Below are 20,316 nucleotides of genomic sequence, written 5' to 3'. Positions count from 1 at the left end.
GTGAGGTAGGTCAAAAAATAAAAATAAAAACATGAAGGAATTTCATTATTTTCAGTGCAAGTCTGCAGTAAAACTAAAACAAGGCAGACTAACAATGTGACCAAGAAGAAAACATGGCATTCTCCTGCAGATGCAAAGTGTTGATAAAAGGATCTCAAGTCTTATCAATTCAGTATTCCCTTCCCCATAGCAGTTGCTGATCCATGCCAGATAAATGTTTTTAACTCTGATGGAACATTTCAAGCATATATTTATTTACCAATCAAATCAATTAACATGCACTCTACCATTGTACCAATTCCCAAACAGGAAGGTTGTCAAGTCAATAGTAGAGTGATCAATAAAATCATTTGTAAAATGTTGGGTGTCGCAATGCTAAAGAATTAGGGATGATTTTATCTGAAGAGCAGTGCTTAATAAAGCCATATTGACAACTCACCCTATTATGAAAAGGGAAAGAAGTTTACTTTTGAAAAAGCAGAAATAAAGTCTACTCCCCACAGCACACATAAATCTAACGAACAAACAAAAAACAACAAACAAGGGAAGTTGGTTGAAATCCAATCCGACACTTCCTTGATGAGGGTGAGGATTACAAACGCATGCCATCAAGACCCTCAGTGGGCACATAGACTTTCTTTATGATGAACTATAGCAGAAACTAAAAAGGCTGGATCGGAAAGCCCGAGGGGCAGAACAGCAACAACAACACCCTAGCAAGGCAGTATTTATTGGAATCGTCACATTTTCACAGAAAGGAAAAGAGGTTTATTCACGACGCTGCCTAAGGGCAGATGATGGTACTTTGCTTCGAAAACGCGCAGCCGAGCCTTCGCCAGGGAATCCCTGACCCTAGGCGGAGATCAGATCAGCCGCAACGCCGTTACACGCCAGCAGCAGCAACAGCAGCAGCAGCAGCAGCAGCGGCGGCGGCGAGGCAAATATTGCCTGGGGGCGCGTGGGGGGAGGAGGCAGCAATTGGACCAGAAACCTCCGGACTAGAGGGAGCACGCCATTCGGGGGACGGAGGGAGACCGAGTAAGAGGGGGAACTTGGCGGAGAGGAGGCGCTTGGGCGGGGCTTCGTGGGGGTGGGGCTTAGCGTCCGCTGTCCCCCGTCGCTGCTGTTGCTGCGGTAAGGGGCCTCGGGGTTTGGGGGCGAGGGGGAGCTAAGGCGATAGGACGGCGCATCTCGCCGCGGTGAGGAGCTGGCGCCGAGCTCTTGCTGCGCGCAGCCCAAGTTCAACCCGGGCTTCCGTCTGTAACGCACACGCCTCCTTTCCCTCCTCAGCTGGGCGGCGCTCGCTTCTCTCTCTCTCTCTCCCCCATCCCCGGTTGTCCGCTGGCGGCTGGCCCCGAGCTGACACACGCCGAGCAGATGTGAACGAGCCTGGCTGGAGACCCGCTGCAGCCGCTCCACAGCCAGCTCGTTTAGCAACAACCCTGTCCCGCCGCTCCGCCCCGCCAGGTCCCAGCGGGAGAAATATGTGGCAGCCGGCAACGGAGAGATTGCAGGTAAGGGGAGAAGCAAAGGAGGCGGTGAGGGGGGATAGAGTAGATTGGGGTGGGGGTGGGTTGAGTGGGGAGGAGGGACGATACCACTCATGTGACTGCAAGGCAATATTTTGCGTGGCCCTGACTAGAGAAAGGGGGCAGCGGCAGCCGCAATAACTTGGCGCCAATCCTTTGCCTGGTCTTGGTGGTAAGGGTTCCGCGCTTGCAACTTTCCCCCTTTGCCGGTGGCTTGCCCTCTCCCTGGACGGAGGGGACGCAGGGATCTTGGCTACCCTCCGCGCCCTCCGATGACTTGCAGGTCGCGCGGCGAGGGGCACTGTCACTTCCGTGGGGTTCTAGAGACGCCTCCAACTCAATCACTTCCACCCCATGTCGAAACACTTTGGTGTACGCGTCCAGTGGAGAGGTAAAACCGCGAAAGAGCGTCTAGTCGAGGGTTTCATTGACGGTGAGTTGGTGAGCTCTGTTCGAAGACTAGAGGCGACAAGATTGCTGTCCTCAGTCTCTTCCCAGACGGCGCTGGCAGAGTGCGGCGCTTTTATAGAGAAGTCCTTGGCCAAAAACGAGTCAGGAATCTCTTGACTTGGAGCTGGAGATTGTGGGGGTGGGGGGGTGGGGGAGAAGAGCGGATTGTTTTTGTTGCAGGTCTCTCTCCTTCTGAATTTCTCTTTTTCACTTTAAAATATTCTCCAGATGGTCAACTATAAAGGCTGCCAGATAAATTTACAGAAACCAACTTTTTTTTTTGGCAGGCCAGAGCAGCATTAAATCCCCAAGTAAAACCTTGAAGAAATTCTAAAGTGGCAAAGGCAAAATAGTTGGAAAGGCTGTTTTGAATGCCTAGAGAGGGGGAAACACACACACACACACACACACACACACACACACACACACACACACACACACTCACACTCTCAACGGGTAGGATCTGGGAGACACTTATTAAATTCTTATGCATGATCAGGTGTATGATGGGTGCTGCACTTCTGGAGTGTTTTTCCTTATATTTTGGCCTTGATTCATCCAGGACAATCTAAAATGAACTTGACTATTCTTCAAACACATTTGGGAATAAAGACTTATATTTCACTCTGATATTTTTCTGGTAGCAGTTACAGTTCTGTAGTGTGCTTTGTCTTCTGGGATGGTTGTTCCAAGACGTAATAATTAAGCCTGCTCAAGTTATTCGGTCACATCATACTTTACTTAAAGTAATGTGTAGACTCCAAAGCACAGGACCTTTGGCAAGCAGATGATTCTGGCTTTTGTTCTACTTCTTCACACACTCACTTTTGATTCAGTGTTTATTTGGCTATATTGTACTAAGGTTAGCTTTGGGGGGCCCTTCTGCAGTGCATGCTCCAATTTTAGCAGGGTTGCTTTCTGATATCAGACTGTTATATAAAAGTGTTGGCACACTGAAGACATTAGCAGTAGTTGTGCAAATGCTGACAAAAGTAGTGCATTTTCTACTGTTATGAAACACACTGTTAAAATGATACTTTTACTTCATCTCTTCAGCCTGAAGTCCTGAAGCCATTTCAAACTGGGTTTTCCTTGGCAGCAGTGAAATGTGAATGTAAATATGTCTGCTAACTTTGATAAGCTGTTACAACTTACTGTATTATTGGACTCCCCTGGATATATCCCATGATTCAAACATTTCAAAGTTCAAAACTTCAGTCAGCTTTGATGGTATCTTTTTAAAACCAGCATTGTTTGCTTTTTTTGAGGCATTCTTCCCTCCAGAGTTCTTGAGGGATGTTTCAGGAGATCTTTATTTGCACGTACTGGCGCCATAAAATACAACTTTTCCCATACTTTCTTGTCTTTTCCCATATCTCTGTGTGCAAAGTACAATTTTGAATGCATTACAAAACTGTTGTTGATAGTCTCTTGGTAGCAAAAGAGAAGAACTCTAAAGTAACAACAGTTTTTAAAAAATAGTTTTTAAAATCAAGCAAAAGTGACTTATAAAAGTTCTTATGTGAGATGGATATTATGCTTGATTTTATTTAGGGGAATTGATACATATTTTGGGCTTAGTATGACAAACACATTTATTATATTTTAAAATGTTTTTCTTTACTTATTATTAGAGTTTTATCCCATCTTATAAGTAACTTATAAGTAACTCAAAATGCAAACTTACATAATACCCTTTCCTCCTAATTTTTCTCACAATAACAACCCTGTGGGGTGGGGTGGGTTAAGAGAGAGTCACTGGCCCAAGTCATCCAGCTGCCTTGATGCCTAAGGCAGGATAGGTCTCTTCATTTCTCAGCCGGTATCTTAACCATTAGGTTAGAGTAGGGCAGGGTTGTCAAACTCTATTTCATTGAGGACTGCATCAGGGTTGAGTTTGATCTTGGGGTGGGGGGGTCATGGCCATGGTAGGCATGACACAGGGCTTGTGTTGGGGGAAGCTGTGATGGCCAAGTGCTAAGGCAGTACTTCCCTGAAAACCACCCTCACTCTGATTATAATCTTCCTTCCTTCCCTTTTCTAATTCTTCCTTCCCCTCTTTATTTTTCCTTCCTTGCTCTCTTCTCATCTTTCTTTCTTTGTCTTTCCTCTTTCCTTTTGTCCTTCCTGTCCCTTCTAGCATGCTCAAATGGAAAAGGGGAAATATTTCTCCTTTTGTTTTGTTTTTAATTTGTTTTGATAGCCCCCTGCCAGCAAAAACAGTGCTTGGGGGGGAGCACACGTCCCCCGCATCCTGTTTTTGGCCACGACGGCCTCCTGCAGCCCTCTGTCAGTGAAAATGGGGTGCAGGAGGGCATGCACGCCCCCTCAAATTCTGTTTTCGCTGGCAGAGGCACTGCAGGCTGGTCCTTTGCTGTTTCCAACCAGCCCCGCAGGCCAGATCTAAGTACCCTGTGGGCCGAATCCAGCCCTCAGGCCTTGAGTTTGACATCCTGGATCTAGGCCATTGACAGTTGATTATAATACATGATGCATTATTCACCATCTTTCCTTTATTTTGTGCAATTTAAGGTGGTATATATAAAGTACTCATTCCCTATTTTCCCCATAACAACCACCCTGTGAGGTAGATTTGGATGAAAGAAAGTCACCCTGACAGTTTTCAACTGAATCAGAAGCAATACAATTCTAATAGTTGGAACATATGTCTGGGGAAAGATGGCACAATTCACTTATCAAATGTCTCAGCAACAGAAATTATCGTAAGCCGAGTACTATGATTGTATACCACTATATTTTCATTCCGCATGCTAATGGTTGTAAAAGATAAGCCAAATTATATTTTGAAATCAAGTTGGGGATAATAGTCTATTTAATAACATTAATTTTACCTTATAAGCTTTCATCTATTTATATTCCTCAATCTTTTCTAAAATTTTCAACATATTTATTTCCAAACATTTAGAAATATTTTGGCATATGTAAAGTACCAGATATTTAATATAACAAGTAGAAATTACAAAATCTATCTCATTAAATAAGAGTACTGATTTATTGGGACCTAAGGGAAAGTAAACAATTTATATCCCAATTACTTTTACAACCAACATACTTTACAAAATGCTATAGTACTTTTATAAAATTAGGCAGATATATAAGGTACTTGCAAATGTATCTCCAGCATATCAACATAGTTTTTACCTGAACCCTGTCAATGTAATGTATTTAATGTCTAAAGATTGTCTTATAGTTACAAAGGTTAAATTATAAAGGTCAACATGAATAGCCTTATTGAGTGCCACATTGTAACTCAAAAAGAGTCCGAAGTTATTTAATTCGTTATAATTCTAGCATAAGGCAGAAAACAGTAAATTTCAATCCACTGATCACCAGATATAATTATCACTTGCTTTAAAAAATAATCCAGATGAAAGACTTTTTCTGCATCTAAAGATACTAGTACAGCAGATCCATTATCTCCTTGGCTATATATAATAAATCAATTAATTGATGCCTGACAACTTATGATAAAGACAGAGTGGAAGAATTGAATTATATATGATAAGACCTTCTGCTATTATTGAGCCATTTTAATAGTTAATATTTTAGTATGCACATTAATTAATGAAATAGATATAACTAGCACAAAATGTAGAATCTTTACCTGATTTGAAAACTAACCTTATTATGACTCATAAAATGATGATGGCAATTTAGCATCCTTAAAAAATTCATATACACATCCAAAATGTAGAATTTAACAAACCTGCCAATGATTTATACTGTTGCACTTAAAAACCATCAGAGCCTGGAATTTTACCATTTTGTAACAGCTGCATAAATAGTTTTTGGGGTAACAAGGAAGATTTCAGCAAACACGCGTGCACACACACACACACGCATACATTACTGTTCAAATGGTCTGATTCTTAGAGACTGCCTTGACAAGTCCCTGCAGTTTTCTTGGCAAGGTTTTTCAGAAGGGTTTTTCAGAAGTGGTTTGCCATTGTTTCCTTCCTAAGGCTGAGAGATAATGACTGGTCCAAGGTCACTCAACTACTTTTGTGCCTTAGGCATGAATAAAACTCATGTCTTCCAGTTTGTAGTCTGATGTCTTAACCACTGCACCAAATTAGCTTTCAAATCAATATTATCTAAGGATAAAAACTGAATATCCACCAGACTCAACATTTGATCAATATTGTGTTTTTTTTCATCCAAACTATATATTTATAAATAAAGAAGAAACCCCTGTTTATTTATGCCTACAGACTCAAACATGCTCTGGCTATCCTTGATAACTTTCAGAAATTAAGCTATGTTGATTTTGTTGCTTCAACTTAAGTAACTTTTTCATTGCTGTACTTAAATATACTCAATAAAAATTCTATTTTACCGGGATAAAATTCCCCTTATAAAGCTTGCTCCATGGACTCCATGAAAGTAATGTTACAGTGACAAAAAAACTATAAACCTAAAAAATAAAGAACTAACAATTAAGCAACAAAATAAACAAAAAAGTCCTATTCCATAGAGAACTCCTCCTATGCCACCATTATTTGCTAACATTGAAACATTTATAACAAGCTTTTAATACCATACCACAAACAGCAACCCTGAAATTTGGTAGGAAGCAGAGAGCTACCCCCTGTGATTTAACCCAGTAGGAATTTGCATTTATCAGTACCACCTCTAAAGACAATTTCTTGCAATTACTTTTTCAAAGAAAAATGGCCAAGTTTTTGTACTTTTCTTATCTATAGAAAGACATCCATATGCAGCACAAGGTACCACATTTCTACTTTTGGGGGGGAATTTGAAATATTGATAAATAAACCAAAAACAATTATACTCCAAACCCTTTAATTGAGGGTCAAGGAATGGTATTAACCCTTCCTCTGTCTCCAAACCCAATCCCATCCCAATTTGCCTTAATTCTGTACACTACTACTTTGACTCAGGGATCAGTAATAAATCTCTGTCAAATCTTCTGTGTTAATTTCCAACTGTTGATTTCCAGAAATAATGACATTATTTAATGGTATTATTTGTTCATAAGAATGGTTGATATTTTCCAGTTACAGTTACAGCATAGGAGATGAGGATTTGTTGCAAATTAAAGGCAAATAAGTCCAGGAAGATTTGTAGTAGGCAAAATTGGAAGAAATTTACAGGCAAAGTTGATATTAAGCTAAGATTTAGGTTTCATGTGTTATGCAAACTCAGCTGAAGTATAATCAATAAAATATATTTATTGATTCCAATCACAGAAAGTGTATTACAAGAAGAATGGATGATAAATTTGGACAGGCAGTAGTAGGAGAGAAATTTAATTAGCACAGAATATTTGGGGTGACATTAATGAGGAAAAGAATGTCAATATGCAAGCATTCTTAATTGCCACTGAGCATGTAGGAATTAGCTACTTTCTAATTGTTAAAAAAACTTCTGTGTGTCCAACAGAATGCTATATGGCCATGATGGCAAACCTATGGCACACCTGCCACAGGTGGCACACAGAGCCATCTGTGCTGGCATGCGAGCTGCAGGCAAACTTACCTCACTGGGCATGTGTGTGCCTCACAGCTGATTTTTGGCCCGTTTGAGGACTTTTTTGGCCTCCCGGAGGCTTGAAAAAAGCCTCTGCAGGCTTTGCAGGACAAATAATAGGCCTATTTCATCACTTCCTGTTTTTCTGGAAATACCAAAAATGACAAAACAGGCCCAGTTTTTGGCCTTCCTAAAGCCTCTGGGAGGCTGAAAAAGGCCTCAAACCAGCCGAAAATCAGCTGTGAGATGTAGCACAGCTAAGGGGGGATGGGGTGTGTGGGGATTGTACATGCAAGCATAGGGGGCGTGGGAGGGTGTGCATTGCCTTCTGGGTGCTGGCACATGGCACAAGCGTGCAAGTATGAGTGCAATTTTTGCCACAGGAGTCCAAAAAGGTTAGCCACCACTGCTATATGGCTATCAAGTTGCCTGACATAGAAGTATCGAGTAAAAAAAACCCCTTTTTGCCTTTTCTTACCTGTTATCTCCTGTTTTCTATATTTTTCTTAATGCTGCATTGTATATGCCTATAAATAAAACTATAGCTCAGTAACCTCAGAATGGGACATATAGGTTGCACTGCCTCTAATTATCAGGGCAGAGCAGTCTTAATTGGTTTCAAGCTTATTCTAGTGTTTGTTATCAGATCTATTCAGCTGTGGCAAAAATTTTGAGGTCAATTAACTCCCTGCTAATCCTTAGATTTACTCATCCAGAGCAAAATCATTAGTACAGTATTATTTGAGAAGTCTGTCAAAAGGCATTATAAAACAGTTCTCTGCCATTCATTGTGCACACGATGATATTAAAATTATTTAAAAAGTAAAGTAGACATTGACATGGGGAATGACTCTCACTCTCACACCATTTTTTCTTGGTTTCTCAATCTGATTATTTTGGAAATAGTCACAGTTAAAAAGAGATTGGTTCTGAGCTGGCAGGAAAAAGATCCATTTACACTTCAATTTTATTTGATGTTTTGCTATGATCCACTAATTAGCTTTCTAAGAAAAATAAGCTTGTGAGGTTTATTTATTTAAATAATTTCTTTATATTTCTATTTGTAATTTACTGAGTTCATTTCAAAACAATTACAGTAAATAATCAGGAGAACTGATACCATTTAACATTGTTTTAGTGAACTGAAAAGTTTCATACAATGATTTTGCAGTCTAAAGGAGAAAAAACAAGCACCACTGTAAGCGTTCCTTCCTTCTACTGTAGAAATGTAGTAGATTTATATAAGAAAGGCATCACTGAAAACTCATTTAAGGTTGATATTATGAGGAAACCAGCTGTTAAAGCACCAGAGCTTCTAAAAGGAAATAATTCCCCCTATCTTGGGCATAATTAGACTTGGACCCTGGCATGAACTGTACATATTGTTTACCCAGAGCTTTTTTGCTTTTCTTTTTCATGAATGTTGACTTTAGGCAAAGTGACAAAGCCACAGATCCCTGAATTGCATTTTGGGGTTCTTCATAACTTTGTGGATTGTTGGTATTTCACAGTCACTGTTGGAAGCGAAGAGTGATAATAATCTCAAATCTTTTGCATTTCAAGACTGTCTCTTACTCTGATTTTCACTGGTGGAGATCCCAGAGTTTTGAAATTAGTTTTGTAACTATTTTCTAGACTGATAGGCATATTTTAAAAGATATCTTAATTTTTTTACAGGTTTTTTTTTGGGCGGGGGGAGTTTTCTTCTAAGAAAGGTAAGAATACCACTATGAAGAAGGAAAATAAAGTTTACGGGATGCAGATCTGATTTCTTAAATTAGGAACTCATAAACTTAGTTCTAGTTATGTCTTTACTTGAATTGATTGAGTGGCAGGGATTCCTTCTCCACACGGTCACAGAAACATTATGTATTAAATGACAATGTGGCTGATTAGGAGCCTTCATGTAATATTTATGAGCTTATGGGTAATGACTCTCCCACCTTTATTTTCTGTGAAACATTCTAATCCTGTAGCCATATTGATTTTTTTTCAAGGTAGTCATAGCAACAAAAGAAAGGTGCTGAGTAGGCAGGAAAAAGATCCTTTAGGTGAGGGCTGTCAAACTCACAGCCAGTGGACCAGATGTGTCACATGCTAGCTATGCCCATGTCCAGTTTAGCAAAGGAGGAAAAAGTTGCAATATATCACGTGATGATGCCATGAGTTTGACACTCCTGCTTTAGGTCACGATGGATAGCTTGGCTTAATATGTATTTGTTACAAAATGGAAAATTTCATAATGGAATTCTAAATAAAAAATAAAAATAAAATTGTATGTATGCAAATCTATGATGTAACCGCTCTTGGACCAGTTGATAACAAAATCTCAAAACTGCCTAACAATTTCATTAATATAATATTCAGATCCAAAGTGGCGGAGTTTGCTGTTTTTGGTTCTTCTTACAGAAACAACATCTTTCCTGTTATCCCATAGTAGCCATACAAGCCCAGAACTATATGTGCTTGAATTAAGGAGGTCCTTTAGTTTTTGTGATAATTGGGAGAGAAAACTCTTTATGTTCTAAGTCTTGTCCATTAACAAGACTTTTCTTTAGCTCTTCCATCTTATCTGCCTGAACCTCAAGGCTCAAGGATTGATAGTTCAATCCAGGAGTCATTTCATGAAACTCATATTATCATAACAATCCTTTCTGAAGTTCTATTTCCTTATAATTATTGTTGTTAGAGTTTTTTGTTTATTTGTAGGGGTTATTTTTGGTCTTGTTATGTTTTGAACTCTGAAGACCTTCCTTCTCTCATTGTAGAATCTCAGGTCACCAATCTGTTTAGTTGTTTGTCACTTTATGACTGGAATTGACATGCTTCATCAGTTGGACTTCCCTGTAAGCTTATCATGTTTTGCTATCTTTGGCTATTTTCTTCCAATTTCTGCTATGGCTAAGTGAATTAGAGGGTCTTGGTTCAATGCTTTGAACCTTGTAAAAAATTAATTTTCTAGACCTATTTTGCTATTTGAATTAGTATCATATAAGATATTTGAAAACAAAACAGATCTGGGGATTCAGAAAAACTCATCTGGCACTACTTAGGTTAGGGCAGCTCCCATTTTCTGAGTTGTTTATACTTTGCAGAAAGTGAACTGCTGTGAAAAAAAAGTTAATTCTGGGGAAAGCTTGGTATAACTAAGAGAAATAAAAGTAAGGGTTTGTTTTGGTAAAAAGACTGTTGTGGAATATATCCTGAGAATTCATTACAACATGGTATCTTGTTAGAAACCACATACCTCCTTTAATTATTCAAATCAATAGTTTTCTTGAAAGTAGCTCATTAAAATTCTGTAGGCCTTATTAGGTTGTATTTATCTAGATGTCACAGAGTTGATGGTAAGTAGATGTTTGCACTGGAGTGATAATTAAATATTAGTTCATTTTTGTCATTCATCTGTCCAAAAGAGAGCAGGCTGAAATGATGGAATATGCTTTCTTGTAGTTAACATTTATTTTTAGGATTATTCCAATAGTTTCAAGTGAAAAGAGAATAATTTATCTTACATTTGCTGCAAAACAAGTCTCTATTGCCATGCTGAATGTTAATTTCCAGCCAGTCTCAATATAAGCTTAGTCTTTTAAAGAACCATCTTGCAAAAGAGTAATCATTCCAGCAAAGTAATCATTTTAGTCTCTACACCAAATAATAATAGAACTCAACAATGCTTAAAAAACTAGCAAATTTGTAATGACAATTGCTTTTATACATAAAACTTGCCTATTTGCCATATAACTTTAAAAGTATTTTTATTTCCATAAAATTATCCTTGATCTTTCTTTTCAGCATCCAGTTGGAATTCTAATAACACACAAAAGGATAAAGCCATTATAATAATTGTTTTATGACTGTGAAATGGGTCATCCTGATGTCTGCATTTTGAAAGTGATAAATGAGATTTTTCTGATTGTGCTTTCAGTTCTCTGCTTCTGCTGTACAGGTAGTCCTTACTTAATGATAAAGCACAATTCCTCATTGACTTTTCATGTTAAAAGCTGTCAGTAAAGATCACCTATGGTGCCATCAGATGCTGTGACATTGTAATTGTGACCTGGTTGCCAAGCATAAAATAAGAATCGTATGACTGTGGGGATGCTCCAAGAGCTACAGCTATAAAAATTGTTTTAAGTCCCACTTGTTCAGTGCTGTCATAATTTTGAACTGGGGGTGAATGAATGATTATTCAGTGACTACCTATAAAAAGTTAGCTAGCAAATAGAGCCATTATAATAATTGTTTTATAATAAACCATTTTATACTTTCCAAAGGCAACGTTTAGAATATACAGTTAGCATTGGAGTAATATAGGCCTTCGGATGAATGCAGTCAGTAAAACTGCTTTTCATCTGGGTCAGCTCATCTAGATCCTTTTAGACAAAAATGACAAGAGAATGATCATGTTATAGGTAACTTTGTTTTAGGATATTAAAGGCTTTAGAAGTCATCAACACTGTGAATTGCACCTAGAAACACACTAGTAACCAGCGCAGCAGCAAAGCAGTGGTGTCACTAATGAATCAAGGAGCATGAATGTGATCTTCTGAATGGTCTTCAGGGGCAGCTACATTAAAATAATAAGCTGATCACAAGATAGCTTACAATTCTGTAAAGAATAGCTGTCTCGTAGGATCTCTCTGCACCTACCAATACCTACTGGAACTGGTCCTAGAAAAAGGAGAAGAATTACTGCAATGTATTGTCCCAATGGGGATGAACAGAAGGATTTCATTTTCAATGGTACTAGATACCAGTTAGGCAACAAGCAGAATGAGCAGTACTGCACCACCTCAATGTCCCTTCTATTGGACTTCATTTACATGTGTGATCAATGCTGTTTATATGGTGTACCCAGATGTAAAGTCCAACTGAAAGGTCCAGTTATTGTTCCAATATATCTGAAACATACAGGAAAGGGAAAGTTGGAAGTAATGTTGATTGTACTACTAGCAGCATCAACAAAACAGCATCCACAAAAACAAGTGGGCAAGAGAAAAGATGATTCATAGAATATTTGAGAGAATAATCTATTTTGTTGGGAAGCTCATAGACAAAACATGTGTTTTATTACATAGCTTCTCCAGATTCAGGACTGTCATGAATATTGAGATTTCACTGAATTGTATAAATTATGAAACATTTTGTTTTTGTTTTTTAATTTTGATCTCATTCTAATGCTGACATATGGATATTTATATTGTCCAGACAGTGATTCTACAGTTTACAGAGTCTGCACATTAGCTAAAAAATGGTTTGTTACGTAAGCTATAATTTCTGGATTATACCATGTATTAGAAATTACAGTGGCTGGACTCACATATTATATTATTTCACTAACAAATAAATATAAGGTGACCAACCGTCCTCCTTTATGGAGGACAGTTTCCTTTTATAAGTTCTGTCCTCTCTCTAAAAGTGTCCTCCTACATGTCCTCCTTTTTGATATTTGAAGACTAATCTGTAAATCTCCATATAGTGATCGATGCCGAGTTGATCCATTGTATGTGATGTGACACATTTGTATTTGACATGATGATTCATCAAGGCTCGGTACGGTGCAGCGAGATGCGATTATGAGATGCATGCGCTCCACACAGGAGAATTGTTTTGAGAGAGAGTGCCGCATGCAAGAGTACACTGCGCGCAAGTGGCTTTGTTTTTTTTCTTCAATTTATTTGTGTCCTCCTTTTCATTGTAAAAAAGTTGGTCACCTTTTAGTGTGTCTTAATGTTCCTATCCTATGGGGATGAGTATGCATCCAGCTAATTGGCCAATCCATTGAGACATAGGAGATGACAATATTCTTTTTTTCAGTCCAAATTTATTTTATAGAGATTTCCATGTTGCTACTTATAATGGTTTAGAGTATTGCTCAGATAGACGTTTGTTTTGTTGACAGTCCTGAATCTGGAGAATTTGTTTAAAAACAACTCTATTAGAAAAACTCACATTTTTGTGTATGAGATAATAGTAAATTTATTCACCAAAAAAGATGGGAAGATTTTTGCTGCATAAACTTGCGGTATATTTTACTGAATGGAATAATGATCAACAGAGAACCAATTAAATCAAGGATCTTATGAAATTAAAGGGAAAAAAATTAAAGCTGAAAAATGCAGACAATGCACATAGGACTGCAATTCTGCGGGTAGTTGGGAATAAGTAACAATAAATTGAATAAAAATTATTTTTGTATAAATATGTATAAGATGAAATTGCATGTTATGCTCTGGGTCAGCAGTCATGCTTTTAAGATGTATAATTGTGAAAATTGTGTTAAGTGGTTATTAAACTGCATAAAGAATACAGTGGTCTCTGACAGGAATACTACATCAGATATTAAATATCCTTTATTACCATCAAACTGCTAGATGTTTGAATAAAGTATTTTAAAAATCTTTAATAGACACAGTTAGTCATAGATATCTCTGCTTTGCTTGCTGTTAAAGTTTATTCTAATTGTTTGTAGAATAATGACTGAACTATTTGTTTTTCTGTTATTATTTGAGGCTGTTGGAAGATGTAATTCTTTCCAAGATAAACTGCATATGTGTGGTTTGGCATTGGAATAACTAATGTTGAATGAACCTGGAGTTTCAGAGCCATTATGACAGAACTAAAATGTTATCAACTGAGTTATGAGTGTGGTTGCGGTTATGTGGGGATAAGCTTTGGCCTTGCATATATTTATGATTCAAATGTTAATTTTAGTTACGGTTGAGTAAAATCAGCCTCAATGAAGTAAATGTAGTTATCCACAATTTGTCTTATCTTTATACAAACTTCAATTTATTCATTACACTTCAAAAATATTACTTCCAGTCCAGCAATTAGCCTTGTTAAGTCACAAAATATAAACACCATTTTTCAAGAGAAATATAGAGAGGGTGTTTTGGAAAAGGAATGGTTACAATTTTCTTCATTTTTTCACTGTAAAATTTCCTAATTACTATTTTTTTTGAAAGAAACCCATAGCGATTATATATTCAAATGAAGAATTTAGCGGATTCAAAAGTGTTGGAATAGAACTTCCAGAATTCTCAATTCAGAATAACCAAGTTGAAAGAGACTATACCATTTCACACAAATAGTTGTCCAACCTCTTCTTAAAAACCTCCAGTGTTGGAGCACCCACAACTTCTGAAGGACAGTCGTTCCACTGATTAATTGTTCTGTCAGAAAATTTCTCCTTAGTTCTAGGTTGGTTCTCTCCTTAATTAGTTTCTATCCATTGCTTCTTGTTCTGCTACTGCTTGATGTTGGAACACTACTATCATGTGCTTTAGAGAATAAGTTGTGGCAGCCCTTAGATATTGGAACACTACTATCATGTCACCCCTAGTCCTTCTCTTCATTAAACTAGATATCCGATCCCTAGAGCTGTCTTCAGTTTCTGTTAACATTTATATATATTTGTATTAGGATACAAAGCCTATGCCAACTCATTATACAAGTATAAAAGAATCAGTGTTGTGATTTTCATTTTGCCGTTTGCCTCTGTTTTGATCCCTCCTCAGGATGGCCATTATAGTGGTTTTCAAGATTTTGTTAATACAAATTAGTTCAAACACCATCCATTGTAGAAAGTAGCTTCTATTTAAGCTATAATGTTAAATATTCCAAAAAATTGCACATTAAAAATACACACTTCTCTAACAGTGGTGATAACGATTGTGACTTTTGGGATTCATTTTTTATTTTTCTTATTGAACTCATTAACTGCTAGGAGAAATATCTAATCAGAGTAATTTCAGATAGTAAAACTTTCAGTTAATACACTTATTTCAAGTAAATGGTTTCTGACTTTAAAATATTATTACCTAGCTTTTAATGAATGAAGTTATTTTTCCAGATGATAGCCTGAGTACTTATTATAGTGCATTGAAAGAACACCCTTTTAATCAGCAAATGAAAATTGCTAAGGAATGTCTGTGACTCCAGTGCACCAAGACTGGCAGTTTAGTATGGACGCTGAAGGGAGGTAGTGTTTATTCTCTGTAGATTGTACGTTCTTAATAAAAATATGTAATAGGTACCAGATGTCAAGAGAGAGGATTGAAATTGAACGTAATAGATCTGCCTTTAAGAAATAACCTATTTTTAAAAAAGTTTAAGATATATCCTTTGTAGTTGCATGGCATGATGGATTTTGTCCCAGTGTAATATAACAGTATTCACACTGTTATTCTGTTATTCTCTGTTATTCTGAACATTCTTACAGTGTATAAAACAAATAGTTATGAAAAGCATTCTTATAGTGCATAAAACAAAGAGTTATGAAAATATTTCTCAATATGGAATAGGTCTATGGAGATTCGCAGTTACCCAGGTCATGGTTGTCCCAAGGCTGATTTTTCAGAAAGTCCAGTTGTCTCTTGAAAAATCACCTTTGGGACTATGGAATAGGAAAATCCTCAGTGGTTGCTTTTGCATTCTTTCTTAATCTGTTGCGTCCTATACTGTTTTACTATCTTCCATGGGTTGCAAACACATAGTTCAAGCTGGTACTGATTACCAATCAGAATTGGTTCATATATCAAACTGATTAGGCAAATAAAGGGAGGCAAGATATGCATTTGCAGGCTGTTTGAATCTGCTATCCTTCTGATATTGAATAATAATGAAGGAAAGAAGCTGGCTGAAGAAGTCTGCTAAATAATACATTACTAGTGTGGTATAGTGGTTAGCATTATATTAGGACTGGGAGTTCTAGATTCAAATTTTCCTGCAGCTTCAAACCCTTCTGAATGATCTAAAACTGATGTGAGGATAAATTAGTTGAGGATAACTGTATATAGTAATCTCAGCTCTTGTAAGACTGGGATACCTTTTTCATATGAAAGAGAATTAGAGAGTTTGTTTAATCTTAATAATCAAATCCCAGAACAAGTCATTACAGTTTTCTTAACAATAGTATGAAAATGGTAGTATCCCATTTTGTTGCTAACATATCTTTTTCAGGGATCTTTTTAAACTACCTAATCTTGCCTTTCTCAGTAGACTTTCATCCAAGAATTAATCAGGTTCAGCCTTGCTTAGTTTCTGAATCCAGACAAGGTTAGCCATGTGTCACCATGTGCTAAGATGATTAAACTTAAAACGAGAACACAGATGTCAAATCCATCAAACAGACAAAAGAATACTCATTAAAAGTCTGAAGTGCATAAAAATGACAAAAAAATGATTCAACTTATTGTTGTTTGAAGACAACAAAGAACCTGTCTCTCACTATCTTTTTTTTACAGGCTTATTAAGTAGCTTAGAATTATATATGAATTGAAGCAAATGAAATAAAGCAGAGAGCTTTGCTATTTATTTCAAATAAAGCAGTGCCTCCATTTTGTTCAAATTCAGTTTAGTTTGTTCATTACTACCCTGTTCATTAATTTACAAATATTCGAAGTGTCTATATTGTTTCTTTAGAGCTGCAAGTTTTGAAATATTGAAAAGCCAATGTTCTTAAGATGAAATCCAGTCAAATAATCCAGAAGGATCTTATGGTACTGAAAATCACAAAGAAATACAAAGATTTAGTAAGCTGCCCACAACATAGCCATTTTTTAATTTATATCATCAACCAAGTGAGTCATAGTAGTTTTACCATAATATCTGATCTGAAAGTTTATCTGAAATAGATTAAATTGAAAAATGTTATTCTCTCTCCCCCCTCTCTTTCTCTGTGTTTGTAAGTGTTTCTGCTAAATCACCAGGAAGACTTTCATAAAGACTAAATGAAAATTATGGTGTGTGCTTGAAACAAGAAATATAGGAAATTGTACCATCTAGAACAGGGGTATCAAACTTGATATCATTGAGGGAAGTATCAGGGTTGTGTTTGACCTCGGGGCAGGGTGGGTATGGCCAGCTCGACATCATGTTGGGGGCACCTGTGGCAGCCCAAGTGCTCTGCCAGTGAAAACGGGCTTCTAAGCTCCATTTTCAGGTGCAATGGCCTCCTGCAAACCTCTGCCAGCAAAAACAGAGCTTGTGGGGAAGGGCGCAGTCCTCCTGAAGTCCATTTTCATTGGCAGAGGCATCCCGGCCTGGTCCTTCATTGTTTCCAGGGTGGCCCCATGGGCCAGATCTGAGCACCCCATGGGCTGGATCCAGTCCCCAGGCCTTGAGTTTGACACCCCTGATCTAGGGACTGCATCTACTCTTTCTCTGATTCCAGTTTTCCAGTTTTTAACAAAAAAAATCCAGAAAAATAGGAAGTTCATAATATTGCTTTCCATTCTTAAATCAATTATTGTCAACTTTTTAAATCAGCTTTGTGATGATTATTTACATAATGTAAAGAGCAATTGCTAGAAAAAAAAATATTGGTTTAATCTTTTTAGCACACATTTTAACTTTATTTGGTCCTTTTCACAAAATTCTTTTGAAACAAATTAAATTAAATTAAAGTTTAATTTTTTAAAAATAATTTGCCAAGGTGGCAACTCATTTTATTCTGAAATAGACAAAAATGCTGTCAAGTGACTACTTCCATTTAAATCACATTAGAAATACTAATACTAAGAATTGTAGGAAGACTAATGTTTTGATGAAGCTAATAATTGTGGTTAAATTGAATATTTAAAGTGCAAAATAAGGAATGGCTCCTGGCTAGGTTTGGGTATCCCTTATTCATCATGAATATTTATTGGTGGATAATCAATGGGATATATGGTACTTATTTACAAATGACTTGTGTATTTTTGAGGCAGTAGAAAAGACAGTATAACTCAATGAATACAAAATATGTAAACTGGCTGCTGTTGAAGGAGGACTTAGTGCTTCTAAAGTTTTTCATTTGTCACTCATGAAGTAATCAATATCTTTATAAATTAACTTGAGATGGCATTGGACCATATCATTTCTTTTTACAGACTTTTTTTGCACTCAGTACAAATGTGAGAAGAATATTTGCACTGTTTTCTTTTCACACTTTATGGAACAAGGGAATAGAGGCAAAGGAGGCATGAGAGATTTTGGCAGTTCCTGAAGCAGAAATTAGAGAAAATAGAACAGCTAAGCTCTGCTGTGCCTTTTTTAAATTATATCCCAAGAGAAAATTATACACTTTTGGAATTTAACATTGCACTATAATCTCAAAGATCCCACTGTTAATTTATGTGTGAAGTCTATGATCTGAAGCTCAGTAGTCTATAAAGAAAGATGTTTTGTTGGAATGCTCGATCCCAAAAGATACTTTGAATCAATTGATTTCTAATGGTAGTTTCAAAGATGGTAGTTTCAATTATGCTGCTTTTTGAACATGGCGTGTATGCACTCCTACTCACAAAAGAGAGGGGGAGAGGGAGGGAGGAAGGGAGGGAGAGAGGGAGAGGGAGAGAGAGAAAGAGAGAGAGAGAGAGAATTTAGCTGTTGATCTCAAAATCATGACTTTGGATAACTTTAGTAAAACAGCATAAGCAATTACATAATAATAAATATATAATTCACAGCCAAGATAACCTCCTTAAACTAGCATCAAAGTAAATTTTACTTGCTCAGCCACACATTCTGACCCGTATGCTTAATGACGTAGCCATGATTATAACGACTTTCAGGTTTAGTCTAATGTAATCATTGGGAGGATGATGGTTCCTGTCAGATGGCACTTTTTAAGAAGTGGGACCCGGAACATGGTTTTTCTTCTGGATCTGCTGAAATGGATTTTACATCAATCAATCAAGGTAAACTTATCCTGATTTTAAAATATAGATATGAGTCAATTGTCGATTTTTGAAATGTTTCTTAGTTCTAAGCATCAGAAGATGGAACAATATTTTTCTGTATGAGGCAGATACAATAATAATAAACTCAAGGACTGAATTAATTTTACATCAATGCCTATGGATGTATGGATGTATGGATTTTTTTTACCTTTTTTATTTTTTCTGTTCTTTGTCACATTTACTTATCAAAATCACTATTTTATATCTGGGATTATTTTTTTTTCTTCACTATATAATATTTTTTACTGTTGGTTTTTTGGTACTTCGCTATTGCAAATTTTAAAAATAAGCCTTCTGAGGAAGGTATGCTGAACTGAAGATGGCTCTGCAAAAGCAAACCAACAACCCTAATAAAGACGGGTGTCCTCACACTTTTTAAACGGGGCCAATTCATGGTCCCTCAGACTGTTGGGAGGGCCAGACTGGCCGGGTAGATGTGGTTATGTGGGCATGGGACTGGGTGGGCATGGCCAATTTAGCAGTCTTGCCACTTTGTCTAACTTCAGTACAACAGCAGCTTCAGGCTCCTTAAAACTCAGGAAAACCACTTTTTGCAGCAATTCTTCTCAGCCCCAAGGAGTTCAAGTCAATCAACAAGTCTCTCTCTCTCTCTCCCCCTCTCTTTGGGTCCGGAAGATGAGAATAAGCCATTGCAGGGCAGCTTCTGCAAACACCCAGGAAGGGCTCCAAAGCCAAGGCACCCTGCACACTCTCCTCCCTTCCCTCCTCACTTAAGCAGGGGAACTTCTGTAAACACCAAGGAAGGGCTCCAAAGCCAAGGTATTCCGCACACTCTCCTCCCTCCCCACTGAGTCAGGGCAGCTTCTGGAAACACCCAGGAAGGTCTCTGATTCCACCGTTTCCCACGCGCTCCCCACTCTCCCTACACGCATCAGTATTCTGGCTGCCAGTATCACCCCTCTGCCAGCTCGCCCTTTCCCACCGTTCATCAACCAGCACCCTTCAGCCTTACCTCAACAAGCAGAAGTATGCAGAAGTATGCAGAAGTATTCCTGCATTCTGCAAGGTATACATATTATGCTTATGGCTGTAGGAGGGGTGATGTGGGAGGTGGGAATAGCCAGCCATGCAGGAGG

The 20,316-nt window shown here is 37.6% G+C and overlaps 1 protein-coding gene across 5 annotated transcripts in view; it reads left to right on the top strand.

Moving 5' to 3' along the window:
* Positions 1-555: 555 nt before the first annotated feature.
* The window catches only part of PID1 (phosphotyrosine interaction domain containing 1), a 61,565-nt gene continuing 41,804 nt past the window's right edge, over positions 556-20,316 (top strand). Inside the window, exons 1-2 of one of the 5 annotated variants that reach the window (XM_087933262.1) lie at positions 1,085-1,514; positions 1,813-1,962. Coding sequence is in view for 2 of the 5 variants with exons in the window: in XM_026701541.2 (XP_026557326.1) it covers positions 1,485-1,514 (30 nt within the window). In the remaining 3 variants the exon portion in view is untranslated. Of the gene's footprint in view, positions 1,515-1,812; positions 1,963-20,316 lie in introns of all 5 variants that reach the window. The other 4 variants (XM_087933264.1, XM_026701541.2, XM_087933265.1 and 1 more) reach the window with 4 other exon arrangements.

The sequence above is a fragment of the Pseudonaja textilis genome, chromosome 4, assembly GCF_049901715.1.
Source record: "Pseudonaja textilis isolate UNSWEBS1 chromosome 4, rPseTex1.2, whole genome shotgun sequence".
NCBI classification, from domain to species: Eukaryota; Metazoa; Chordata; class Lepidosauria; order Squamata; family Elapidae; genus Pseudonaja; species Pseudonaja textilis.
Note: the sequence above shows the minus strand (reverse complement) of the source record. Positions and strands in the feature narration are given on the sequence as shown.